Source organism: Maniola jurtina, chromosome 2, assembly GCF_905333055.1.
Source record: "Maniola jurtina chromosome 2, ilManJurt1.1, whole genome shotgun sequence".
NCBI classification, from domain to species: domain Eukaryota; kingdom Metazoa; phylum Arthropoda; class Insecta; order Lepidoptera; family Nymphalidae; genus Maniola; species Maniola jurtina.
Window position 1 is genome coordinate 1,379,061 of NC_060030.1, and position 25,607 is coordinate 1,404,667.

Genomic DNA, 25,607 nt, shown 5'->3' on the forward strand with positions numbered 1-25,607 from the left:
GACACGGGGTGGTCCGTCGCTCACAGTGTGGTCCTCGGGTTGGTTGGCGTGCTGTGGTTTCGGCATGCCTCTAACGGTGTTTGGGGCACGTAGTGTCCCAGTGGTGGGTCTGCCGAGGCGGACATCCGCTAGCGGAGTAACGAGGTGTTTACGGTCCCATGTGCTCCGTCATCAGCGCATGGAACTTCTTGAGGTTTTGAGTCGTAGGAGTTCGACATAACCACTGTGCTCCCCCGTGGTCGGTGGTATCAATGACGGATTTTCCTCATGAGAAAAAAAAGGGCTGATTTTCCAATCGTCAAATAACTTTTATCTGAGGAATAAATTTGTGTTTTGACAGATTTCCTATCAATACCTGTTTATTCCTCAGATAAAAGTTATTTGACGGTTGAAAAATTGGTCCATACTAGATAAACATCGCCGAAACCTTTTCAGAGAAACGCGTAAGCGACGCCAATTCGCCAAGCCGGCTAGAATAGAATAGGTTTTTATTCAAATAATATTTTACAAGTGCTTTCGAATCATCAAAAGAATTTACCACTGGTTCGGAATGCCATTCTTACCGAGAAGTACCAGTGAGAAACTCAGATGGGTTAATGACATTAAATGATGATGATGACGTCACAGAATATATAGTAGTAGTACTACGTGACTACATGGAGGTCGTCGTTTGGCACATAATTATCGCAATAGACTTGAATCTCCGTCGTAGACTTGATCAATAGAGCGCGTCACAAGTTTGCTGAACGCGTGGCGAGGGCGTGCGACTTCCACAAACACCGCACGTCACTGAATGATTGTCTTGTGACGATCCGATCCAAGCCTAAATCTAAAGGAAAATAGCAAAAAACTCTGATTTTTCGGCATAAAAAGTTGTCCATGTCCATCTCAATTCGTCATAATCATTTAAACGGACGGACCGTGAAAAGATGACAAAGACAGACTTTCGCATTTGTATTAAATAATTAAGATGGATTTACTTACTTTAAGTAATTTACAATAGTCTACCGATACCAAGCGATTAAATCCAAAATAATCGTGATGATTAAAATTGATTCCAATTTAAATTGATGCCAGTGTCCTAAGTCGTATCGTTTGGAAAATTTCATATTTGCTTTATTAGTACTTAGATAGCCTGTTTTGCTATCAATTTCATTATCGTCTTAGCCTAGAATATCCCTGGTTATGAAAAGAGAGGTCACCCACGGCGAGTGTTTGCAGCTATTCAGTAGCACTAGCAGCAATCATTTATTGTTTGTTAATGAATATCCAGAAAATTCTAGATCAGTTTGGGAAAAGTCTAGGCACTCAATAAATCGAAAGGAGATAGATATTATTAAGAGCTTCTTTATTCTTTATTGTCTTTAATTAAGACGCCCGTAGCTTGTCCATATAGAATAGTTTGAGTTATCGATTTATCGATCGTAACAATTGATGAAGCCCTCGAATCAATAAATGCTACCAATAGCTACCATTTACTGATTCGGCATAGTACCCATTCGTCACGGTGAAGGAAAACATCGTGAGGAAACCTGTTTGCCTGAGATATTTTCTCCATAGTTCTCAAAGGTCCGTGAAGTCTGCCACTCCGCACTTGCCAGCTTGGCCCAAACCCTTCACATTATGTGAGGGGACCCATGCTCAGTAGTGATTGGGATCGTGACGAGGATGTTCATTGATGATCTATTTGCCAATAAAACATTATATTATGTGCTTCATGTAAAGATCTTATGTTTATATAATATAAGATGAAACATCATTTTAATTTTGCCCATTTCTTCCACAGAATCGCGACAAAAACGACTCAACCCTTCCACGTGGCGCTAGCAGTGCTGGTGATCATTGCCTGGTTGACACGCGCTGGTTCCAGCGCCCATGTCCGTGGCTGGCGTGCGCTGTACGTGGGCGCTGTGGCCACTCACCTCGGAGCGCAGATATGGATGACCTTGATTTCTGGTGAGTGACCCTTCCACGTGGCACTAGCAGTGCTGGTGATCATTGCCTGGTTGACACGCGCTGGTTCCAGCGCCCATGTCCGTGGCTGGCGCGCGCTGTACGTGGGCGCTGTGGCCACTCACCTCGGGGCGCAGATATGGATGACCTTGATTTCTGGTGAGTGACCCTTCCACGTGGCACTAGCAGTGCTGGTGATCATTGCCTGGTTGACACGCGCTGGTTCCAGCGCCCATGTCCGTGGCTGGCGCGCGCTGTACGTGGGCGCTGTGGCCACTCACCTCGGGGCGCAGATATGGATGACCTTGATTTCTGGTGAGTGACCCTTCCACGTGGCACTAGCAGTGCTGGTGATCATTGCCTGGTTGACACGCGCTGGTTCCAGCGCCCATGTCCGTGGCTGGCGCGCGCTGTACGTGGGCGCTGTGGCCACTCACCTCGGGGCGCAGATATGGATGACCTTGATTTCTGGTGAGTGACCCTTCCACGTGGCACTAGCAGTGCTGGTGATCATTACCTGGTTGACACGCGCTGGTTCCAGCGCCCATGTCCGTGGCTGGCGCGCGCTGTACGTGGGCGCTGTGGCCACTCACCTCGGGGCGCAGATATGGATGACCTTGATTTCTGGTGAGTGACCCTTCCACGTGGCACTAGCAGTGCTGGTGATGATCATTACCTGGTTGACACGCGCCGGTTCCAGCACCAATGTCCACGGCTGGCGCACGCTGTACGTGGGCGCTGTGGCCACTCAAGAGCGCGCACGGTGCAACCATGCATTATTCTTCGCCTTTCACAAAAACCTGGATGTCCTCCCAAGCTGCGCTTGTCGGTAGGTACGTGGTCTTCAATCCAGAACACGTCTGCCCCAATGGCCATCAGTTCTGCAACATTTGTACAAGGGATGGTTCAAGTCCACCAGGAACCAAAGTCGTGAGGGTGAAATTGCTGAAATTACGGTGGCGTGCGGTGCGATTGTAGAAAAAGGAGGGTGGAATAAGGTCAAACAACTCCTCAGAAGTCAGAACACTCCCCGTTATAAAGGCGATAGATCAAAATTTATTAAAATTATTATTAGTAAAGAAACCAGTTATGCAATCAGCCGATCAGGCTAGAGCAAATACCTAAGTAACTTATGGCCATAGCTTCCGTTAACACAATTACGTCCGCAAATAACTCAATTATAGACAGCTTCTATATTTAGACAGCATGAATCAGGTTAGTAATTAAAGTAGTCTAGCTGTATGTCAGACCGACCGCGATCTAATTATTTATAATTGGTTATTATCAAATTAGCATTTTCTTAGGATTTTCCATAGTACCTAAGTACTTGTTAGGTGTAAGACATTATTTATGTCGTCTAGCATTAGGTTATCCCTAGAATCCACACTTCTAGGTATATTAATACAAAAAATGCGAAAGTGTGTGTGTCTGTGTGTCTACTAGCTTTTCACGGCCCATCCGTTTCACAGATTTTGATGAAAGGTTACCTTACATCCCGTAGACTGAAAATCAAAAATGTTTCAACTTTCAAAGTTTAAGGTTAAGTCCTCAAGGATTTACATACAAATCTTTAAACACATAAATTAGATAGATAGATAGAAAACTTTATTGCACACAAAAGATGAAATAACTAACACAAAACAAAGAAACTAAAATTAAAAACAATTAATTGTATGTAAGACGGATGATGGAGATAGCTCTGAGCAATAAGGTTATTGCTCAGAGCAATCTCCACCAGGAAACCTTTGGTGAAAAGAGAAACTACTCGTAGGTGTGTTGGATAGTACCAACTTACACGCAATACGCAGAATCTTATAGATTAATATAATATATTGTATATGTATAAATGAATAATTAATTATATTAATAAACAAAATAATAATTAACTATTTCAATCATACATATATACATAACTATTAGTTACTTTTACGCAATTCTGGCAAACCACAGATGTTAGTTTCTAGAAGGTGTCTACAAAATTATATCTGGTTTCATTGGTTAATATTCAAATGATAATACGTTTGTATGGAGCGTGTGACGGAGAGACCCCAGTTAATAGCCGTAGTCGGTAAATAGTTGTTTGATGTTCATAAGTTAATACTAGGCTAACGTTTATCAATGAATCATGTTTCCATACAAAGCTATGGAAGTGCTAACTGGGGAGATGTAACCTAGATCTGTCTTGCACGCCGATTGCCGACATCACACGTCCATATACGCATCTGTTTGATAAATAATTAAAATAATTAATTTAACCGTAGATAGCTATAAAGATTATAGAAACTTACAGCGCTTATCGGAGTGCTTTCAAAAAATCTGGACATTTAAGTTTCTAAAGCTTCGCCTTCTATGACTCGGTATTTTATAAAAACTTCGCAGTTCCTGAGCCATTTTCTGAGACTCTTTCGAGGTAAAGACTCTACAGTTGAACGTTAACCGTTGCGGTTAACCGTAACGTTATTTTAACTGCCTGTCATAATTGGAGCTAAACTGGAGAGTGAAAAATTGCTATATATTTTTAACCCCCGACCCAAACTCTTTTTGGGTCGGGTGTTATAAGTTTGACGTGTGTATCTGTTATCTGTCTATGGCATCGTAGCTCCTAAACTAATGAACCGATTTTAATTTAGTTTTTTTTTTGTTTGAAAGGTGGCTTGATCGAGAGTGTTCTTAGCTATAATCCAAGAAAATCGGTTCAGCCGTTTGAAAGTTATCAGCTCTTTTCTAGTTACTGTAACCTTCACTGGCGGGGGTGTTATAAATTTTTAATTAACATTGTTGACAACTATTGATTATGACTTGATGAGTTAAATAAGTTCATTTGACGAGAGTTGAGTTGAGTTACTGAGACCTGTAGAAAAGCTAGGCTCAACCTGAAGAGTTAACTGGCAACCCCGTTTATGTCTGTGGCGCCTCTGTTGCAAGCGTTTGCTCTCTGTCAAAATGTCTGCCATTGAACTCGTATATACTTTATTGTAATTAATTACTTTTTGATAATATAGACTGTTTATAGAGTATTCGGCATTTTAATTTGCTTTCCACAAGACCACATTTCATCATATTGTATGGGAAGTGTTCATACCAGCGTAGAGATCACACTAATGTTATAAAGGCGAAAGTTTGTATGTATGTGTGTGTGTGTGTGTGTGTGTGTGTGTGTGTGTGTGTGTGTGTGTGTGTATGTTTGTTACTCCTTCACGCAAATACTACTGGACGGATTGGGCTGAAAATAATGGAGATAGATTATACTCTGGATTAGCACATAGGCTACCTTTATCCCGGAAAATCAAAGAGTTCCCACGGGATTTTTAAAAACTACATCCACGCGAACGAAGTCGCGGGCATCAGCTAGTAAAAATTATTTCAAGACGATTTTAAGGTAGGTACTTAAAAGTATGTTTTGGAAATTACCACAATTATTAAGTTGGTACCTATTATGTACTTATTATGTACATTGTATGTAATTATGCCTTGCATGGGGCATTCCTCACGCATGCACATAATGATTTTAAATTGAGACTTCATTATGATAACTTGCAAATTAAATTTAAACAGTTCAGAGAATGAAAAACTTTAAAAATTACGTTGCAACATCGTAATTTTTTATATTTTGATTGGAATTTGGACTTTGTTTTGAAAGCAAGAAAGCTCTAGTTGTTACTTAGGCATATTCAGCTAGTATTTACACATAAAATACTAGCTGATTTATTGACTTTAGAATTTGATGGAAAATCCGATATTTCTCTTAACCTGCACCACTTCAACAGTGTTTCTCAAAGTGCCATACGTGCCCTATGGATCTCGGATTCTACTAATTTCCCCGGGGTCTGTTCCAAAAGTGTTACAAATAATATAATAGGTACCAAAAGTTGTAATTTTGTGCACCTTTTCTTTCTTTCGAAATAGTTTTGCCTGTAGCTCAAAAAAGAGGGCCTACCAACTCAACTTTTGACATGTCAACAGCTTCATGTCAAAAGTACGGTTTTACCTTTAAAATAAGGACTATAACCGTAATTTTGACATGAGTGACGAGTGAGATCTCATTTTGTACGCACTATTCCTAGTATACCTACCTACATAATAGGTGGTATTAGAGTATATTTTAAATACATAGGTATATAGAAATGCCTGTTGTAAATATCTATTTTATAGGTACATAAAAAATTTAAATTCTCACGTACTTAATAAATATGTAAATATTTTTTTGTTAAAAAAATGAAGTAGGTAATTAGGTGAAAAAAGCCTGGCACTGTTTGTTATCAATATTATAAAAAAATATTTTAATTTAATAAGGAAATTGTAATTTAGTTGAATAGTAACCGGATTCAGTTAGTATTTTTATAATACCTACCTCTAATTTTCGGAGTTATGTGTGTTTTAAGTAATTAAATAACACTTGGTTCAACGGTGAACGAAAATTTGAAAAGTTACATTATAGTTTAAGTTTTACCTTGTAACTACATAGTTAGTTATGCTCCAGATTTTCCTGTAGTCTAAATATAGGTTTACACTAGTTAAGTACAGTCCAACTTCCTACCATCTGAGCCCCAATCTGCAAATTGTTTCTGACGTGTTACAACTTCCAATTGATGGGTTAATGTCTTCCGTAAGTAATATTGATATGACCTTTGTTTGTTTTAAACTCTATGCACATAAAAAATGGACTGTACACAGGCGAATTAGACGCACCAGAGATATGCTCTTCCAGTTAACCCTTAGTAATGGGAACAGGGTGACGGAAACAGTGTGCATATAGAGTGAATGAAGTAAAAGAAAAAGAAACAGATCTTGGTACTTAATAGGTACTAATAGAGTGAAATATGGCACAACATAAATACTTAATTGATTTATTAAAAAATATCTCAGTATACTTACAGCACCGCCAAATCGCATACCAAGTCAGAGGTGTATATGTACATAATAAAAATTATAGTACAAAATATAATAGCTCTATAATTATAAGTAAAGTTTTAGCCAGAGTAATTTGATAATTTATAATTTTTAAATTGTCTCTGGTCTGGTCTGGCTAGGCTTTGGCTGTGCCTAGATACCTGCCTACACAGAAATTCTCTGTGCCACCAAGTCACATCGCAACAAGCGATGCGTTCTGGTACGACGCCGCGTTAGGTATTAATTATAACAGTATAACGTCGAAAAAATGCTGTTTTTTATTATGTTTAGTAACATCCTGGTCCACTTACAGAATTAGGTACATGAAGATAATAATTATTATTTATTTGAATATACGTATCTATTACATACGTAAAAAACAATATAAGTACGTCATGTTTTTGATAAATATTCCAATCTAATGTAGAATATACACACAAACAAATAATAAAATCTAGATAAGATTAAAATAACAAGTCCTAAGTAAATATAGCTAGGAATTTTACCTTAACACCCAAGATACCTAGATATAACAGTTGCACAATAAATCAATTGATAAGGAATTGCATAAAAAATAAATAAGTACTACCTAACTCAAATAAACATTCAACATAAAATATTCAGGTAACATTATTACCATTGTCTTTATTTATTACAGGCAAATAAAAGTAGAATGTAAAATATTTTTATGTTATTACTTATTCTTTTACTTGCACTACAATGTTTTAATTGTGTATGTAACCATGTAACTAATAATAAATTATTGTGTCTATTTCTTTCGTTTCAAACCAAAAAAAAAACTATAAATTGATGATCTAGTCTTTTTAGTAAGATGGAGTAATAAATAGCTCTTGGAACCACCACGCTGCTCTATTTTGGTTTTGGAGTACTACACATTATTTTCTTTGACCTAACACCCACTTAATAGGTGTTAGGTATGTTGCCGTCATAGCCGTTGGTTCTACGCCTATTTTTTTTCTGGTCGTGTCGGATTGCCGTCCTTTCATCCATGTCATATCCCTCGTCCATGAGAGTGACGGTATACAGAGTGCACCTAAAGTTACGCGTAGTGCAGTTGCGCAGTCTTGTGCACTAATAGATAGGTACTTTCTTATCTTCTACCTAAAACTATAGGTACTAAAATTGAGTCCGAATTTCATAAGTAGGTAATTATTTCGATTATGGAACGCAATTAATGCATAATTTTCAAACAAAACGTCATAAAAATGTTCTAAATCGAATCTAAAGTATTTTGCGATTTCAATCAAAACAATATAATTACAATAAAGTTTTAAAAGCTTTTATTCAGTTTTTAGCTCCTGTAATATTTTTTTCGTTTAATTACACCATTATATTCGCCAGCTTCTCGATGACACGTGCAAATAATCGAGCATCTCTTTCTTCCACAGGCATCGTGCTATACTTCTCCCTCCCTCGCCACGAGTTCGGCCGCGTGCAGACCGTGCTGTTCCCGGTGTACTACGCGTTCAACTCTCTAGTGAGCCTCCTGGCTGTGCTCGCGTACTTCCGAACGCAATGCCTCACGCAGTTCGTCAATACATCCTGGATACAAGTGAGTACCATCTTATCCATACTAACATTATTAATGCGAAAGTGTATCTGTCTGTCTGTCTGCTGGCTTTTGACGGCCCATACGTTTAACCGATTTTGAAGAAATGTAAACTTACGCAGACGCAACCCAGGGACTGACATCATTTGTAAAAACCTAAATCTACCTAGACAAAGTTGCAGGCATCATCTATTTGGTGCAGAACTAACCAAGCGTAGACCGGGGGGTCTGTACCATTCTGGGTACATAAAGTTTGGGAACCATTGACAATAACTTTGAAGTTAGAACTGAGCAAAATCGTAGTTGTTCCATTTTCAAATAAATAAAATTTAATTAGGTACCTACTTACCTTTATTACTTATTTATTATTATTATGAAATACTTCATTAAAACAGAATACGTTATGAAATATTATTAATAAAGATTTACTTACGCCCATTTTGGTTAGTTTTTAGGGTTCCGTACCTCAAAAGGAAAAACGGAACCCTTATAGGATCACTTTGTTGTCTGCCTGTCTGTCTGTCTGGCGTGTCTGTCAAGAAACCTATAGGGTACTTCCCGTTGACCTAGAATTATGAAAGGCAGGTAGGTAGGTATTATAGTACAAGTACAGGAATAAATCTGAAAACCGCGAATTTGTGGTTACATCATTAAAAAAAAATTAAAATGTATTTCAATTATCAAAGTAAGATAACTATACCAAGTGGGGTATCCTATGAAAGGGCTTTACCTGTACATTCGAAAACAGATTTTTTGTATTTATTTTTATGTATAATAGTTTTTGATTTATCGTGCAAAATGTTGGAAAAAATACCCGAGTAAGGAACCCTCAGTGCGCGAGTCTGACTCGCACTTGGCCGGTTTTTTCACGTCATTCGGCGCCACATAATATCACCTTGCTCTTTTCGCCTGATTCAATTTCATTGGCCTTAATAGTTTAATCATATGCTGGTTAAAAAGTACAGTTTACATGCACTCATTGAGATTTATATTGACACTTTAATTACCCACTACCTACACTTTAAAAGGAAGGAAAAGTACTTATTCTTAATTTTTTAAGTACCTACATTTTTTATTGCAGTGTGCAGCAATAAATAAATATTAAAGGTTTATTTTTAAGAGTTTTTTTTAATTAAAAATAGATTCCGGGTTAAAGATTTTTTAGGCCTTAGATGAGGTTGTCCTTGGAATTTAGGTATCTAATCTATACTAATACTAATATTATAAATGCGAAAGTGTCTGTCTGTTTTTCACCGCTCATCTCTTTAACCGATTTTTAACGAAAGGTACCTTACAGAGGGCTTGCATCCCAGGGAAGGATTTAGCCTACTTTTTGTCTCGGAAAGTCGAGTTTCCACGGGATTTTTAAAATAAACTAGGTACGACCATGCGGGCGAAACAATGTGGTCATTAATGTAGCAAATAAACTCTATTTTTATTTTATGAATATCTCTGTACATAATACATAAGGAAAAGTTCTGAAATCACAAGAAATAAGTAGTTTATCACTCAGTTATAAAAATCATTTATCAGTGTTATCAGTGATTGATTACTATTTTTATATCTACAGATTACTTACCTACCTATAGGTATTATCTGGGAGGAAACCCAATGACTTGTATGTATACCTACATAGATGTCATTGGAGTAAACGTAATATTTCTACAATCTACAAAGTTCAACGAATGGGAATTATGTTGCAATTATACCTATTATAAACATAAAAATTGATATATGTACCTACATATATACAGTTTTTCTGTTTATTTGTCTTATCCTTCGTCAGCTGTTCCCTCGCATTTGACCTTCACCTACTCTGAACTAACCTTTATTTCAACCCATCGCCGACCCACTACTGAACACGGGTCTCCTCTCAGAATGAGAAGGATTTAGGCCAGAGTCCATCACGCTGGCCAAGTGAAGATTGACAGCCTTCACACACCATTGAAAAAATTATGGAAAATTCACCAATTAATTATTTAGGCTATCACCGCCTTATCACCCTACTTCTTTTTTTAGGGTTCCGTACCTCAAAAGGAGAAACGGAACCCTTATAGGATCACTTTGTTGTCTTTCTGTCTGTCTGTCTGTTTCTCCGTCTGTCGTGAATGTCAAGAAACTTCCCGTACTACTATACTTACTAGTTAGGGTACGATACTATGACTAAACTCAACTGGCTCGTTGTTCCAGCTAACCCTGCTGCTAGTCGTATTCAGCATTGAGGCGTACGTGCGCCTGGTGCTGGTGAGGCCGATGCTGCGCGCCAAGCATGTCAAGACGCAGATGGAGGAGGCAGCGGGAGGCGGCCAGGAAGTGAGTATCACCACATTGGCATATTTATTTTCAACTTAGGCTGAATGATGTTTATTCGCTTGCCGGTACGGAACCCTAAAAATACTTTTAGGATTCCGTTAAAGGAAAAAGGAACCCTTAAATAGGATAACTTTGTTGCCTGTCTGTTTGTCGTGTCTGTCAAGAATACCTAATATTCTAGTACATTTATATAGTAGCCCTATTTTTCCATAATTTCACGTCACCATTTAGCCATTTGACACATCGGCGATTTAGAATCAAGCCGAGATTTCCCTCACTCGAGTTCACTCTTGTGCTAGTTTAAATTTAATAAGGGTCCGTTTGTAGAGCACATATTCATCGATTATTATTAATTCAATAAATATATTGGTAATACAAAAAGAATAACAATATCATTTCAGTGACTTGATTTGACTTTAAATAATTGTCCTCGGTCATATTAGATAAAATAACTAGAGCAACAGACGACACAATATATTTTAAACGGTAACCTAAAACAGTCAATCAAAATTAAATGAAGTTTTCTTTAATTAATGACTACGCATGTGTTTAGTATTTTGTTTCAAAAGTGTAGTCTACTTATTTAAACATTTGGCTGCAGTAAATTCTACCAGCCCAATACCTACATTTTAAAGGCTTGTTGCATGGAAAATAGCAGTCAATATGTAAAAGCTATTTCAGAATTCGGCGAATTCTTTGATGTTTATATAAACTTCCCCACAAAATCTACAAGCTGATCAGCGCTGGTACTCGCGGAAAATGCCAAGTGGCCTTGTACACTTTCGCCGAGTGCATGGGCAAATGTGTACAAGACTCCCAATGGTTCGTTCTATGTTTCAGGTTGGTCGCCTCATCCTCGGCGAATTGGCACATTGTCCCCGCTACCTGCGTGTCCTGAAGACCTTCCGCACATACCACTCCTGCATCGCCATGGGCACCATGATCACCCTCGGCTGCTCCTTCTACTCCACCATGATCATAGTCGACTCGATGTGCCATTAGAACAACTTCTAAATCTAGAGGTGTTTCAAAATCGCAGCTATTTCTAGCACAATACCTACATTCTGACTCGTGTTTAGAGATATTTTTGGGGCCAAATTAAAATCGGAGATTTGTGTGTAACTTTTTGCGTAATTTTTTTGCTTATTGGGTTCTGCTACTTTGTTATCTGTGTGACGATGGAAAATTAATTGTCAAATGTTCCGTCAGGAGCACCATAAATTTTTCCAAACGTCCATCACCCTAATAAGTAAGTATTTGTCGCTAACTTTAGTGATGAGTTTTTGCCGAAAAAGTCAAAAGTATACCTACGCCCAATTTTGACATTTACATTTACAATTTTTAGTTACGAACATAGGTTTTGTTGATATTTAATACAATTAACTATTCTGTGGTCTTAACTAAAAATGTCTCTACGCGAGTCATGGGGCAAGCGCCACCATTACTCAAGACGGTCTCGAATTAGTTTAATAGCTATTGAATAATTTAGTGAATATCAAATAGTTTATAATATAATCGTTGAAATAAAACAAATCGACTTTTTTTGACTATTTTCAAAACATAACGTTAATTCTGATGTACAATTTAAAAGTAAACTAAAAGCATGACTTAAAATTTACGAAAAATGAATTTTAGTTTAGTTGTTCTCAGTATTGCTTATATATTCTTTGTGTATAAAATTTTGTATGTTTAAAAAGGAAAAATTACTTGTGCCGTGGACTTTAAAATAGTAATTTATTAACTAAATCAAGTATTTTTAAATATATGCTCATATTTCCTATAACGATTCAGTCTTGAATAATTTACGGACGCTCGCCCTTACTTCGATTGCATTGAATTCTAGAAACTTTTCACAACTTTTATTCAATTGAAAACTTTGATAATATGCTTGCCTTATTAAGTTGTACAGTATTGTTTATAATACAGACGTTTCTTATTTACATTAGTTTTATTGTTAACTCGCCATTTTTTTCTATTTTCCAAACTCAATCAGAGAATAACAATTGCATTAAACACTTAGCTTTTAATAATAATTGTCAGTTGATGATATTTATAGCGACACTTACTATCGCAAACATCGTTAGCTTCTTGATTAAGATCGCAAGTTCTGTATGCAATAAATAACTCTCTTATTTGAGAACATTGGTTGCATTTTGTTATGCAGTTATCAACTTACTAAAATACACACCAGGCTGTGAAGTCTGTTTCATAGATTTTTTATTTATTTATAGTTTATTAGCCAATCGAATGAATTTGATGAATAAAATGCGAGGCGCTGGTCGCACGAAATGTGTTCTTGAGTGTCAATGGTGAGGATTGTTCCAAATTGTAATATTGTATTATTAATTAAATTTATTAATTTTATTTAGTTAATATTTGAAAATTATAAGTTACAGATCTGGACTGGATTTGACATTGGTGTTATTTCGCTTGAAGAACGCTCAAACTAAACTAAAAGAAATTATTTTCATAATCAAGCAGTTCATTAAAGCCTTTTATTATTGCAGTCGACAACACTGAAAACTAAAAATCAAGTAAACTACCGCATACTAATTTATTCTACTTAGTTTTAGTTTTTGCGTCAACCGAATTAACATCATTGTTAGCACAAAATAGACATAAGAAATGTTTAATTAGGTAGCCTTAATATGCAAGTAATTTTAATTCAAACTGATTATTATAATATTATGATAATCATTATAAGCACTTGTTAATACAATTATTTCACTGTCATCACCCGGTCCAGTTCTTATATCGTATTGTGAAGTAACATTTTTAGCCTTTTAAAGCCTTATAGTGAAATTATATCTAACTTTTCGTCAATCAATGTAACTTAATAATTCTGTTTTGGAATAAACGCCAACGACGAAGCGCACGATGAGTGTAACATAATGTGCATCAGATAGTCGCCCTTTGTATGGTGCTTGGCAAATAAGTTGAGCGAAAAGTGGAGTAGTTAGTAGATAAAAGTTGGCGCGTTGCAAGATGGGCAATGGATGAACCAATTGCGTGCTCCCAAGTGGTAGAAATCCCTCGCGTTTCCATATTCAGTCCGCTAAAGTAGTAGGTAATCTAAAAATTACTGCACATTTACTTCAACACATACTACTTACTACTAGGTACTGCACATTTGTTCAAATTAATAGCTGTTATTCTGATTTTTTATCATTTACTCACAGACTAGTTTTACTTAATCTGTAACCCTACTTACATTTTCATTTTTCAGTAGGTATTGAAAGGCTTGATAGGCTCTGGGGATCTTGCGGGTCGACTCTGATTTTGCGGTCAGATTTATATTATTCCAAAATATGATTATTAAATTATATTCATTGTACTTATGTTGTGTGTGCCTGCGTGTGTGTAGTTTAACTATTTTTAACAGATACTTTTGTCCTAAAAAGTGTATGGCGAACATAATATTTCTTGCCAATAATGTAGTCAAAATGTCGCTATACCTACGCTATAAATAAAGAAACCATCGTAACCGCAGCCCGTCTTACTATAAGCTGCTTGGTTACGTTATTGACTGTCTCGAATCGACTGTTTTCTATTTATCTGCAATACTGCCATATATAATTTAAAGTAAAGCCACACAATGAAATATTATGTCCATGCGATTAAATTACTCCATTTTGTAACAAAATATGTATAACAAAAAATCGATGTGACAATTCGACATAATGCGATGCGATTTAACTGCAGTCTAGGTATACAGCGATTAGATATTTAAATCGCCCAAAATAAATTCGATCATTTTATTTTTCAGTGTCAGCTTAACTTTAGTGTTTAATGTAGATTAAGCTTTATATTACTTATATTAAACACGACGCAAAACATCGAGCAATAATCGTAAAGACTGAAAGCAGGGATTTGCGAGGCCGGTGACTTTTTCATTGCCTTTTTAACTATTGCAATTATTGCTTCATGTAAAAGCAGAGTCTACAAAGTTATAGTATATAATGTACATGCTTTCATAGTAGGTATTTAGGATTTCATGTGCCTTTACGTAGGTTGAGGTATTATCCCACACAATACCTATGTTTAAAATATATTTTACCCAAGGTAGATGTGGGGAACGCAAAATTGATGAAACATATCTATCTACTTTTTGTAAACATATACTTACAAATAAATAGAAGAAAATGCAAGGCTAATAAACTAGAATTTGTAAGACACAAACATTTGTAAGACACAACAAGATATTTTTCACAGCCACTTATGAGTTTCCAATAATTCTTGATAAGTAGTCAATTTTAATATTCATTTAGATCTACTCACCAATAAATAGGATGCGACAACTAAATCGCAGTATTATTTCATGCTTGCCCGTGTTAGTGAAATAGGACCTTAAGGCACAGACTACTGAAAATATTGACGACACACAACTATTCGTTTCCGAAGTTATCTATATTTTTCTTTATTCTATCGAGTTTTACATGGTAGGTAATCTATGACAAAGATATCGAACAGCTTACCCTATGGAGCCAAGGCGCTAAAGCTACTTGTAAAGCCTAACATCCCGAATTCAGTTCCCGGTCCTAATTAAAAAGTAAAGATGGCGCTCTATCATGGCTAGTTACTATCGAAAGGGTTTATATACTACTGTGTACCCACGACCTGTTAATTTATAATTTTACACTGTAATGTTACACCAAACTTTTAGAATGCTCTGATCAAGGAAAAACCTGATTGACATTCAAAAGATCGCTGTCAAAGTTCCTCACCTATTGCACTATGATCGTACCTAATCTTAGCACAAGCTTTAGGAGAAAAGAGAAGTATTACTAACCTGACTAGTTAAATAACTGTAAAGGCTTATTCTTTTTATCCCATTATCCACCCTAATACAGCAATTCTAGGGTGTATACTCGGAAACGCCTGGATTAACGGATAGACGGGCACGTTTCCGTTATAGGATGACTGTTTTAGGGTGGATAAACGGAACCAAAACAACTCCTAAGTTTTTCATACCTAACCAATCTTTCGTTTATTTAGTTCGATGTGTTTTTGATGTGTGTAGCAGCGTAACCTATTAGGTATAAGGATGATCTGAATGTTTAACCGTAAGGTTTTGTTATTTATTCGAAAGAACGAAGAAAGTATTAAAACATGAATAAATTAAAGCTATTAAATTCTTTGGCGCGTTGTTTATTTCGCAGACGATGTTTTTATAGTCTGTATATCCTTATCATTCCATTAGCTTTTCCCTAAGGGCTCTTTACTGGAGACGCAGCACGTTGCCAAAGTACATTGAACATGCGCATTGCGCGTCGCATCGTGCTGTTTTTTATTTTATTTATCCATACTAATATTACAAATGCGAAAGTGTGTCTGTCTGTCTGTCTGTCGGTCTGCTACGTTTTCACGACCCAACCGTTAAACCGATTTTAATGGAATTTGGTACAGACTTGGGATACTTCCCGGGGAAGGACATTTTTATATCTAATCTAATTTTTATCCCGGAAAAACAAAGAGTTCCTACGGGATTTAAAAAAAACCGAAAGCAACGTGGGCGAAGCCGCGGGCATCCTCTAGTTCACTATATGCGCAAGCGCTTGACTACAATCACACATGATGGAAGGTGATGATGTGGTCTAAGATGGGACGCGTTTACCTAGAAGAAGCCTATTCACTCTTGTTTTAAAAATACCCAGATAGTAAATGGTAGGAAACACATTTCGCGGAAGAGTATTCCAAAGCTTAGTCATGCGAGTGAAGAATGATGAATGTTTACTTAAACACATTATGGTGTAGGTTACACTGTACATACACTGTACATATAGTGTAACAATAGGTTACACTATACAAGAAAAAATCATCACTCATTATTAATATACGTCAAGACTGTTTTGTTATCATTGTTTATTTATGTTGTGAGAAAAATTAAAAACTAAATTTTACGAAGGAACTCGTGTCGTTTAATTATTTTATCATCGACGCACGGAGGATTCCTTTACTGGTGACCTCTATATACGAACATGAGTAAGGACGTACAAGGCACGTCGGCATCATCGCCGCCCGGCGATAGCGAGGGGAACGAGTCGACAAATCACAACAATGTTTTTAAAGTTGGAGTACGAGTCCCTAGCTCACTCATCAGCGACCTCACTGAGGGAATAGCTGAGCTACGGAAGCAGGTTCAACAAATGGCGACGCAGAGGAACAGCAGATCACGTTCTCGCACATCCCAAGGCACGCGTAATTCCTCAAGGCAACGAACACAATCCAACTACAGGAAGTTTCCGCTGTGTTGGTATCATAGCAAGTATGGTGATAAAGCCCGCACATGCGTTCGCCCCTGTGACTTCAAGTCGGAAAACTCGATGGGCGGTCGGTAACGGCGACAAACGATCGTCCTTCAACAACTACTGGTCGCCTGTTCGTCACTGATCGATCGTCGAAGACGCAATTTCTGATCGACACCGGTAGCGATCTGTGTGTTTTCCCCCGATCAGCGCTACGTGACCGTCGTACTCGGACTGAATATACTTTGAGTGCAGCTAACGGTTCTGTGATAGCTACTTACGGTTTTGTGAATTTAGCTTTAGATTTCGGACTTCGTAGGACTTTTGTGTGGCGTTTCGTTGTAGCAGATGTTACAAAAGCAATAATAGGCGTAGATTTTCTAAATTTTTACAACCTTGTAGTAGATTGTCGCAACAAGCGTTTAATAGATAATCTCACTTCTATAGCAACTACGGCTACATTGGCTAACTGTAAGAATATATTTACTTCTGATATGCTTGTAACAAGTGTGAAGGTTCCAACCGGCGGCAACAGCAGATATCACAACATTTTATCTGAATTCCCGGATATCACTCGCCCCGCCGGTACACCAGGTATAGTGAAACACACCACACAACACCATATCCGCACCACACCAGGACCCCCAGTGTCGTGTTCACCCCGAAGGCTGGCTCCAGATAAACTGAAAATCGCCAGACAGGAGTTTGACGCGATGCTGGCTAATGGCACCGCTCGTCCTTCCGACAGTCCGTGGTCATCACCTCTCCACCTTGCGACCAAAAAAGATAATGGCTGGCGTCCTTGTGGTGATTACAGGTTACTCAACGCAAGGACGATACCAGACAAATACCCAATACGTCACATACATGATTTTTCCCACAGCTTAACTGGTTGTAAGTACTTTTCAGTTATAGATTTGGTCAAGGCTTACAACCAAATCCCGGTTGCTGAGGAAGACATTCCGAAGACTGCCATTACAATTCCCTCCGGATTATACGAGTTTCCTTTTATGACGTTCGGATTGCGGAACGCAGGGCAGACTTTTCAGAGATTCGTGGATGAGCTGACACGTGGATTTGACTTTTGCTACACATACCTCGATGACTTTTTGGTATTTTCCAGGACTCAGGAACAGCACGAAGAACATTTGCGCCAACTCTTCACACGTATGCAAGAATACGGCGTACTTGTGAACACGGCTAAATGCGTCTTTGGCGCACCTGAAGTAACATTCCTGGGTTACCAAATTTCTGAAAAAGGTACGAAACCCTTAGATAGCAAAGTCAAGGCTATCGCGGATATCCCTGCTCCCAAAACCGTCAGAGAGCTGAGGCGATTCTTGGGCATGATAAATTTTTACAGACGATTTTTGCCCAACGCTGCCCAAATCCAGGCCCCTCTGAACGCTCTGCTAACCGGATCTGTAAAAGCTTCCCATCCGGTCGTTATAGAAGGAAGATCACTGCAAGCTTTCGAGGACTGCAAGAAAAGTCTGTGCAATGCAGCCCTACTGGCGCATCCTCATCCCGATGGTAAACTAGGTCTCGTCACGGACGCTTCAGACAAAGCCATCGCAGCAGCTCTACAACAATACGTGGATGGAGCTTGGCAGCCCCTAGCATTCTTCTCGCGTAAGTTGAGCCCATCGCAGGTTAAATACTCGCCATACGATCGTGAGCTCCTTGCAATATACGAAGGAATTAAATACTTTCGTCACATGCTAGAGGCCAACCACTTCACTGCCTATACTGACCACAAACCGCTATGTTACGCTTTCCATGAGCGGAAAAGTAACTGTTCGCCACGGCAGTATAGACACTTGGACTTCATCTCACAGTTCACGACGGACATCCAACATATCGCGGGCAAAGACAATGTCGTGGCCGACACTCTTTCCCGCATATACGAACTACAAATGCCAGTCGATCTAGAAGTCCTTGCCAAGTCTCAAACCACAGACTCTGAGCTTGCAAACTACCTTAAAGGTGAAACATCTCTTCGTCTCACCAAAATGATAATCCCTGGCAGTCGTACCGAATTGTACTGCGACGTCAGTACCCCGACTCCCAGACCTTTCGTCCCTGAGAGCTGTCGTAGGCAAATCTTCAACTGCCTCCACTCTCTTAGCCATCCTGGTCCTAACGCTACAGCTAAGCTCGTTGCACAACGTTTTGTTTGGCCTCTCATGCGCAAAAACTGCCGTGAATGGGCTAAGGCATGTTTGGACTGTCAGCGCACTAAGGTAAGCCGACACGTGTCGTCACCTTTGGGTACGCTTCCTTTACCTTCAGTGCGATTCAAACATGTCCACATAGACCTGGTCGGCCCACTGCCATATTCGCACGGTTTTCGGTATTGCTTGACAGCCGTCGATCGCTTCACGCGATGGCCGGAAGCTGTCCCAATCACCGACATAACCGCCGAGACGGTTGCCAAAGCCTTTATTTCCTGTTGGGTGTCACGCTACGGAAGTCCAGTGGATGTCATAACGGATCGGGGAATGCAGTTTCAATCGGCACTTTTCCAGCAGTTGGCCAAATCCATTGGATTTCAGCACCGCAGCACAACCGCTTACCATCCACAGTGCAACGGTTTAGTCGAGCGCTTTCATCGACAGCTGAAAGCAGCTATAACTTGTCACGCCGACGAGAATTGGACCGAGTCTCTACCACTTGTACTTCTTGGCATAAGAAGCGCAATCAAAGAGGATCTTAATGCCTCATCAGCCGAGCTGGTGTACGGTGAGCCACTTCGCTTACCTGGCGAATTTTTTGGCCAAAATATCGCAAGCTACACCACCGACATCACTGACTTCTCAGCTCGCTTGAGATCCTTTGCCGAGAAGCTACAACCAGTACCAACTCAGCACCACTCTAAACCTAAAACCTTCGTATTTAAAGAGCTGAGCACCTGCAGCCACGTATTCCTTAGGGAAGACACGCTACATGGTGCCTTGCAGCCAGCTTATACAGGGCCATACGAAGTTTTAAAGAGAGGCGCTAAAACCTTTAGATTAAAAGTTAAGGGCCGAGACGTGACTGTATCAATCGACCGACTAAAGCCAGCCTACATATTGTCCGACGATACTCCCTTTCCCAAACCACCTAATACTCCCCAACCTAAACCTCCAGATGTTCCCCAGCAACAAGCTGGAGATAATATCGGATTGCGAACCACGCGTTCCGGTAGAAGAGTACGGTTTCCGGATTATTATCGTCCGTAGACACGGCCTCTGGAGGGGAGTGATGTAGGTTACACTGTACACACTTACTTATTTAAAAATAAATGTTTGAAAAAAAAAGAAAAAGAAAAAATCATCACTCAATATTAATATACGTCAAGACTGTTTTGTTATCATTGTTTATTTATGTTGTGAGAAAAATTAAAAACTAAATTTTACGAAGGAACTCGTGTCGTTTAATTATTTTATCATCGACGCACGGAGGATTCCTTTAATGGCGTGTTATGGCTAAGTATGAGAGCGTTCTTCCAGTGGTTCCTTGTAATGTGGCGTAGTACGACGCGTCTCCAGAAAAGACCAGCACCTAGCAAAGCTCAAACCTGCGGGGTAGGCAAATATTCGCTAACCCAGTGATCATCACTAGATGAAAGTCATCAAACTCATCTGACATTGGTTGTTTTTAAATTGCTGCTTCACTGAGCGATATAAAAATATTATTCTGTAGCTTGGTTTAAAAGTTAATGTGAATTGGTGGCTTTCACTCAGTGATGATCAATGAGTTGCTGAATCATCCTGCATAATAGGTATCTATCTACCTACATACAAAGTGCATTATTGTCGGTTTACTGCAAGACTCACAATTGCAAAAATTATTAAGTAGATTACCTATATGTAATTTACAATAATAGAACTATGAATTTGTCAAGACGAGTTCCCAACTCTGTTCATAGCACGTTCATAGATTCAAAAAAAATCAAAATTCAAAATATTTTTATTCAATTAGACTTTTACAAGTTCTTTTGAATCGTCAAAAGCATCTACCACTGGTTCGGAATGCCTTATTTTAGATAATAATAATTAATTAATTGTACCTAGTACCTACTTGATAATTGTTTGCAAAACCGACGATAGATATAATTATGTACGTACTTAATAAACATTGAAATGAAATCCTCACTTACTTAATTAGAATGAGAAGTTAGTCGGTTATAATAAAAAAAAAAAAAAAACCAATAAGAAACTAAAAATTTAATCATTTCCTTTATTAACATAGTTTGAATAATGTCCTTAATCGAAATATTTTACAATTTAGCACATATTTTTTTAAATTCTCACATAAACAAAGGTTTTATATAATATCAACAAGAGTTAATTCCTTGACTACGGAGTACCATGCCAGTGGTCTTTACAATTGAAAACGAAAAGCATAGGAAATATAACAATCACACAATATCACTGACACTTCTAGAATCAGGATTAAGCATTTCATTGTCTGTATCATCGCTGTCATCCTCCGGCAACTGCTCGTCGCAGTCCTCTGCCGACTCGTCCTCTTCTACGCTCTGCTGAGTCGCAATCACTTCGCCATCGATGTTCTTATTTTTGAGAATACCCATCCAAAACGCATCAGAACAATCATTCGCAGCTAACACTGCTTTCACTTTATATAGAAGCGTTTCCAGTAACTGTTTCATGTACGGAACTTTCCCTAGCAGAGCTTTATCTTTCTTCGCCCTGAAATGACGGCCCAAAGTTTGCAGAAACCTCGTAGATTGCTGTAAAGTCTCCAAAATCTCCTGTACATTCTTTGTTCTTCCCTTAAATTCCAATTCTATTATAGGTATTCCGAGCTGCACGAATAATCTAATTATAGGAAGCGACTTTTTGAAGAAAGCAATCAAAATATTTCTAATTTTGAGAGTTTTAGCCATTTCTGACATACATTTTAAAACGAATACGACTTCCCTCCATAGATCCAAATGCTCCAAATTAGTTAAGCCTTTATTTAAAAATCTTTTCGCCGATTCCTGAAGAGCACTGCCCATATTCCTATATAATATGTGTAAATTGTTCTTATTTATACTTGGAAATGAAGCCAATGTGCTGTTACGACTTTTTAAGTCTTGCACTTCATTAATTAGCAAGAGAATGGATTTTTTAAGTTCTGATACTTCAATATTTTTTAGATTCAGTTGCAAGAAGTTGTCAATGCTTTGGTTAAAGAATAAACCTTTTTCGGCTGCCCCACTTGCAGTTTTCCATTCACGGGAAAGAAAATGTTGCGCCATTTTCCTCAATATTTTTGTTACAGTGGAGCTTGAAGTATGTTCTTGGAGTGCGCCGACTACGTCTAGTAGTGCGACCGCAGTAGTCAGTTGCACGCAATACTTTTCGTGCCTTTGGAAAAATTTAGCAACTGTTAACTGCAAATGTTGGGGAAAAGTAGAATTTTCGCTATCCAAGCTTGCAATTGAGCGCAATGAAGTTTCTAACAGAGCTTTGTGCTGAATTTTAAATCCCATCCATTTAAAATATGTTGAAAACATGTTGAATATGTACTCCAAACTTAGAATGTAGCCTGAATTATTATCACTTGTCAGAAATTCTTCATTAGCCTCTTCATTATCACCTAAAGACTTGTCTAAATGAGATGTAATAAAATTTAAATGATCAATTATCTTTGGAATGATGTCATTTATAGACCGAGCACATTGTTCAGCTTTTGTACAATCATAAGCTTCCGAGGAGTCTTGCTTTGTAAGAAAGGTCGTTTTTTTAATTCTAGAAATTAACACATTTTCCAAATTGCAGTTAATACATTTTAAAATGAAAGGTAAATTTTCAATGTTTAATCCTGTTTCCTCTTTTTCTGTCAGATTATGTTTTAGAAGGTTCAATATGCTTAGGGTAAATGGTCTAAAAGTTATATTTTGTACAAGCCCCATTTTATTTTTAACAACAATTTTGTTATTATTAACAGATGATTGCGATTTTATTGTTTCAGGTAAAATGGATTCCTCATTTGTTGCCTTTTTTTGAGTTTTTTGCTTAACATTTTGTTTTTTGTTATTATTTTTTGCAATGCCATTGTTTCTTAGGCTGGATATATTAGTGGGTGGCTTGTAAGTAAAACTGATTTTTAATAATATCGTGCTAATCAAATTTTCAAGCTTTTGAAGATGTGCAACTCTGCTAAAAAGTTTAGATTTTAAAACATCATCATTTTGAGATGCAAAGGCGTTTATTATTTCGCGGAACCAATTGGCACAATGTATTTGACAATCTAAAATATGAGATATAGCATTCGAACTCATGTCCTCAATAGAGTCAACATCAAAGATGGGCATAACAACTGGACATCCCAATAATGCATCAATTTGTGACAAATCACCATTATATTTTCGTACATGTAATGTTTGTACGAGCTGAAATAATGGGGACAAAATCAAAATATTGACATTGTCCTTACCTCGTAAAGTCATACCTGCAATGTTAATCGCTATAACTTCTTCTACTTCACTGTCTGAATTTAAACAGTATTGGATTTTGAGTTTTAGATCTTCGACAGTGTTGTGTTCATAGTTGTTAACTATAAAATTCTGCTCTAAGTCATTAGTAACAGCAACAGTTATCCAATGTAGGAAGTGTTTATTGATGTAACTTGTAGATTGGATCATTTTGCATAATTCATCATAGAAGAAAGCTATCATATCAGGAAACTGTCTAGTATTATTGTTGATTGCTTCTATGATTTGTGCTGCGTCTCGTATATCACCTTCAATCAAATGGTTAACTGATGAATAGCTAATGTCATCTGCCGAATCTATCGAATTTTCTTCTCCATCTTTAGATATCATGAGATACTTAACGGCGTGTATACCAGCGAGGATTCCTTGAATTTTAACTGTGGGGTTGGAGCTTCCCAGCTCTTTTCTCATAATCATGTGAATATCATCTCTGATTACTGAATTTTCATAGCTGTATGCCAGGCCACAAAGCAAGTTCATCACAGCTCTTATTTCAGGTAAGCTCATGTCATCCATTCTGTCTAATAGTTTCAACATTTGAACACTTTGCGGCTTCAATATAGACATATCTTTTGATGCAACTTTGTTCAAAATTGATAGTATATTTATGACACATTGTTTAGAATCTAAACCTAGTTGCAATAACTCTGCTACTATTGTTTGACAAAACTCTTCAAGTTTAGAGAACATTAAAGTGTAAAGATGGGAAGCAAAATTTTGAATCACAGGTTCAGACTTAACTTCCAAGAGAGAATTTGTCAAGGTTATGAGATTCTTCAGATAGTCTTTAAATATCGGTCTGAATTTTTCAAATGCTTCATCAAGCAGTTCTTCGTTCAATATATTGCTTTTGATTTGTTTCCGAATCAACCCCTCCAGCTGCTTCTGCCTTTCTTCCGAAGTGGAATATAGAATCACCATAATAGCAAAATCTATTGGTTTGTGGTCGGTGTTGAGTGTGCACATGGAAACAGTCTTTAACCAAGCATTAGCAATAACTTTAGATGACACAATTGAGTTCCTTATGGCAGTAGCGGTGAGAACTTGGCTTGACACAATTTCTTCAGGTTTATCAATGGAAGTCGACCAACTTAAGGCACTTCTCAATCCCTGGACGACTTCCAAATAAGCATTGTCAGAAGTGCGCCCCGGCATAAGGAGGAACTTGACAAAATTAGGAAAATGATTACATTTAGGTATAGTCATTAGTATGTTTAGAGTCTTTTTCTGCAGCCGTTCATATTGCTCATCAGACAAACACAGATATGAGAGACAGTCTAGGATCGCAGGAATGAGCTCATGGTCTTCACTCAAAATCCTACTCATTTCCGCTGCAATATTGTCATGCGCTTGATCCCCGATGATATCAGGTATAGCCGTGATTATCTCTAGACGTACCATGTGTTCTGAAGCCACATCTAGAAGGCTGATAAGATGTACGGAGATCTTATCGCTGTCAACAATATTGTCTAATGTGGAAAAGCATTTGAGTATCATCTGTATCCACGGCCCACACTTAGAATCAGCGGCTAAATCTATAGCTTTCTCGAAAATGAAATCTATCAGTTTGTTCTGAAGAATTGGTACGCTAAGTAAAATTTTTACAAGGCTATCAGACACCGCGCAGCTTTCAGGACTGTCGGAAGTCTTCCTCACGATGTTCGGGAACAAGTAATGTTTGAAATCGGTTGAATCTTGACATCGTTTTTGAAAATTCGAGTAAAACTCAGATACATTGCTGGGGTAGTCTGAATGTTTTTGCAAGTTTTTCTTCAAGTTTCGTATGATAATGACGGTTTCCTGCGAAGTGAGGCACGCATCGGGGCTCTCATGGACCTCTAAACCACATTCCTGTAACACTTTACTGAAGTAGTCATCGCTGATAATATTCTTCTGTCTTTTCCGCTGGCTTAATTCTTCATTTTCGGTTCTTTGCGAGGTCCTTTTAAGCCTCATTATTCCAATATTTCGACTCAATAGTATATTATTAATAATTATTACATACGGATAATATATATCTATTAACTGTCAGAGCCTTTTCAAAATCACTTCAAAAGTTTATATTTCACCAATCACCACTCGAATTTCGATTCGATCACGATCAAAACAAAAACAATAGCTACTTTAACCACTTTGACAGCCCCTT

At 37.9% G+C, this 25,607-nt stretch overlaps 2 protein-coding genes across 2 annotated transcripts in view; one reads left to right on the top strand and one right to left on the bottom strand.

Annotated features, from left to right (window-relative positions):
• LOC123873544 (transmembrane protein 205) overlaps positions 1 to 13,442 on the top strand; it is a 38,653-nt gene extending 25,211 nt beyond the window's left edge. Inside the window, exons 2-5 of the mRNA XM_045918409.1 lie at positions 1,787 to 1,956; positions 8,253 to 8,416; positions 10,604 to 10,726; positions 11,567 to 13,442. Coding sequence (XP_045774365.1) covers positions 1,787 to 1,956; positions 8,253 to 8,416; positions 10,604 to 10,726; positions 11,567 to 11,728 — 619 coding nt within the window. The 3' untranslated portion in view covers positions 11,729 to 13,442. The remainder of the gene's footprint in view (positions 1 to 1,786; positions 1,957 to 8,252; positions 8,417 to 10,603; positions 10,727 to 11,566) is intronic.
• Positions 2,748 to 25,607, bottom strand: LOC123873406 (Fanconi anemia group D2 protein homolog). The gene is made up of 3 exons (XM_045918251.1): positions 21,363 to 25,607; positions 9,872 to 9,883; positions 2,748 to 2,753 (listed from the first exon to the last, which is right to left on the bottom strand). The coding sequence occupies exon 1, from the start codon at positions 25,415 to 25,417 to the stop codon at positions 21,377 to 21,379; it is 4,041 nt and encodes a 1,346-aa protein (XP_045774207.1). The 5' UTR covers positions 25,418 to 25,607; the 3' UTR covers positions 2,748 to 2,753; positions 9,872 to 9,883; positions 21,363 to 21,376.

Bases quoted from the DNA above. Each gene is read 5' to 3' on its own strand.
- LOC123873406 (XM_045918251.1), bottom strand. From the start codon at position 25,417: ATGAGGCTTAAAAGGACCTCGCAAAGAACCGAAAATGAAGAATTAAGC.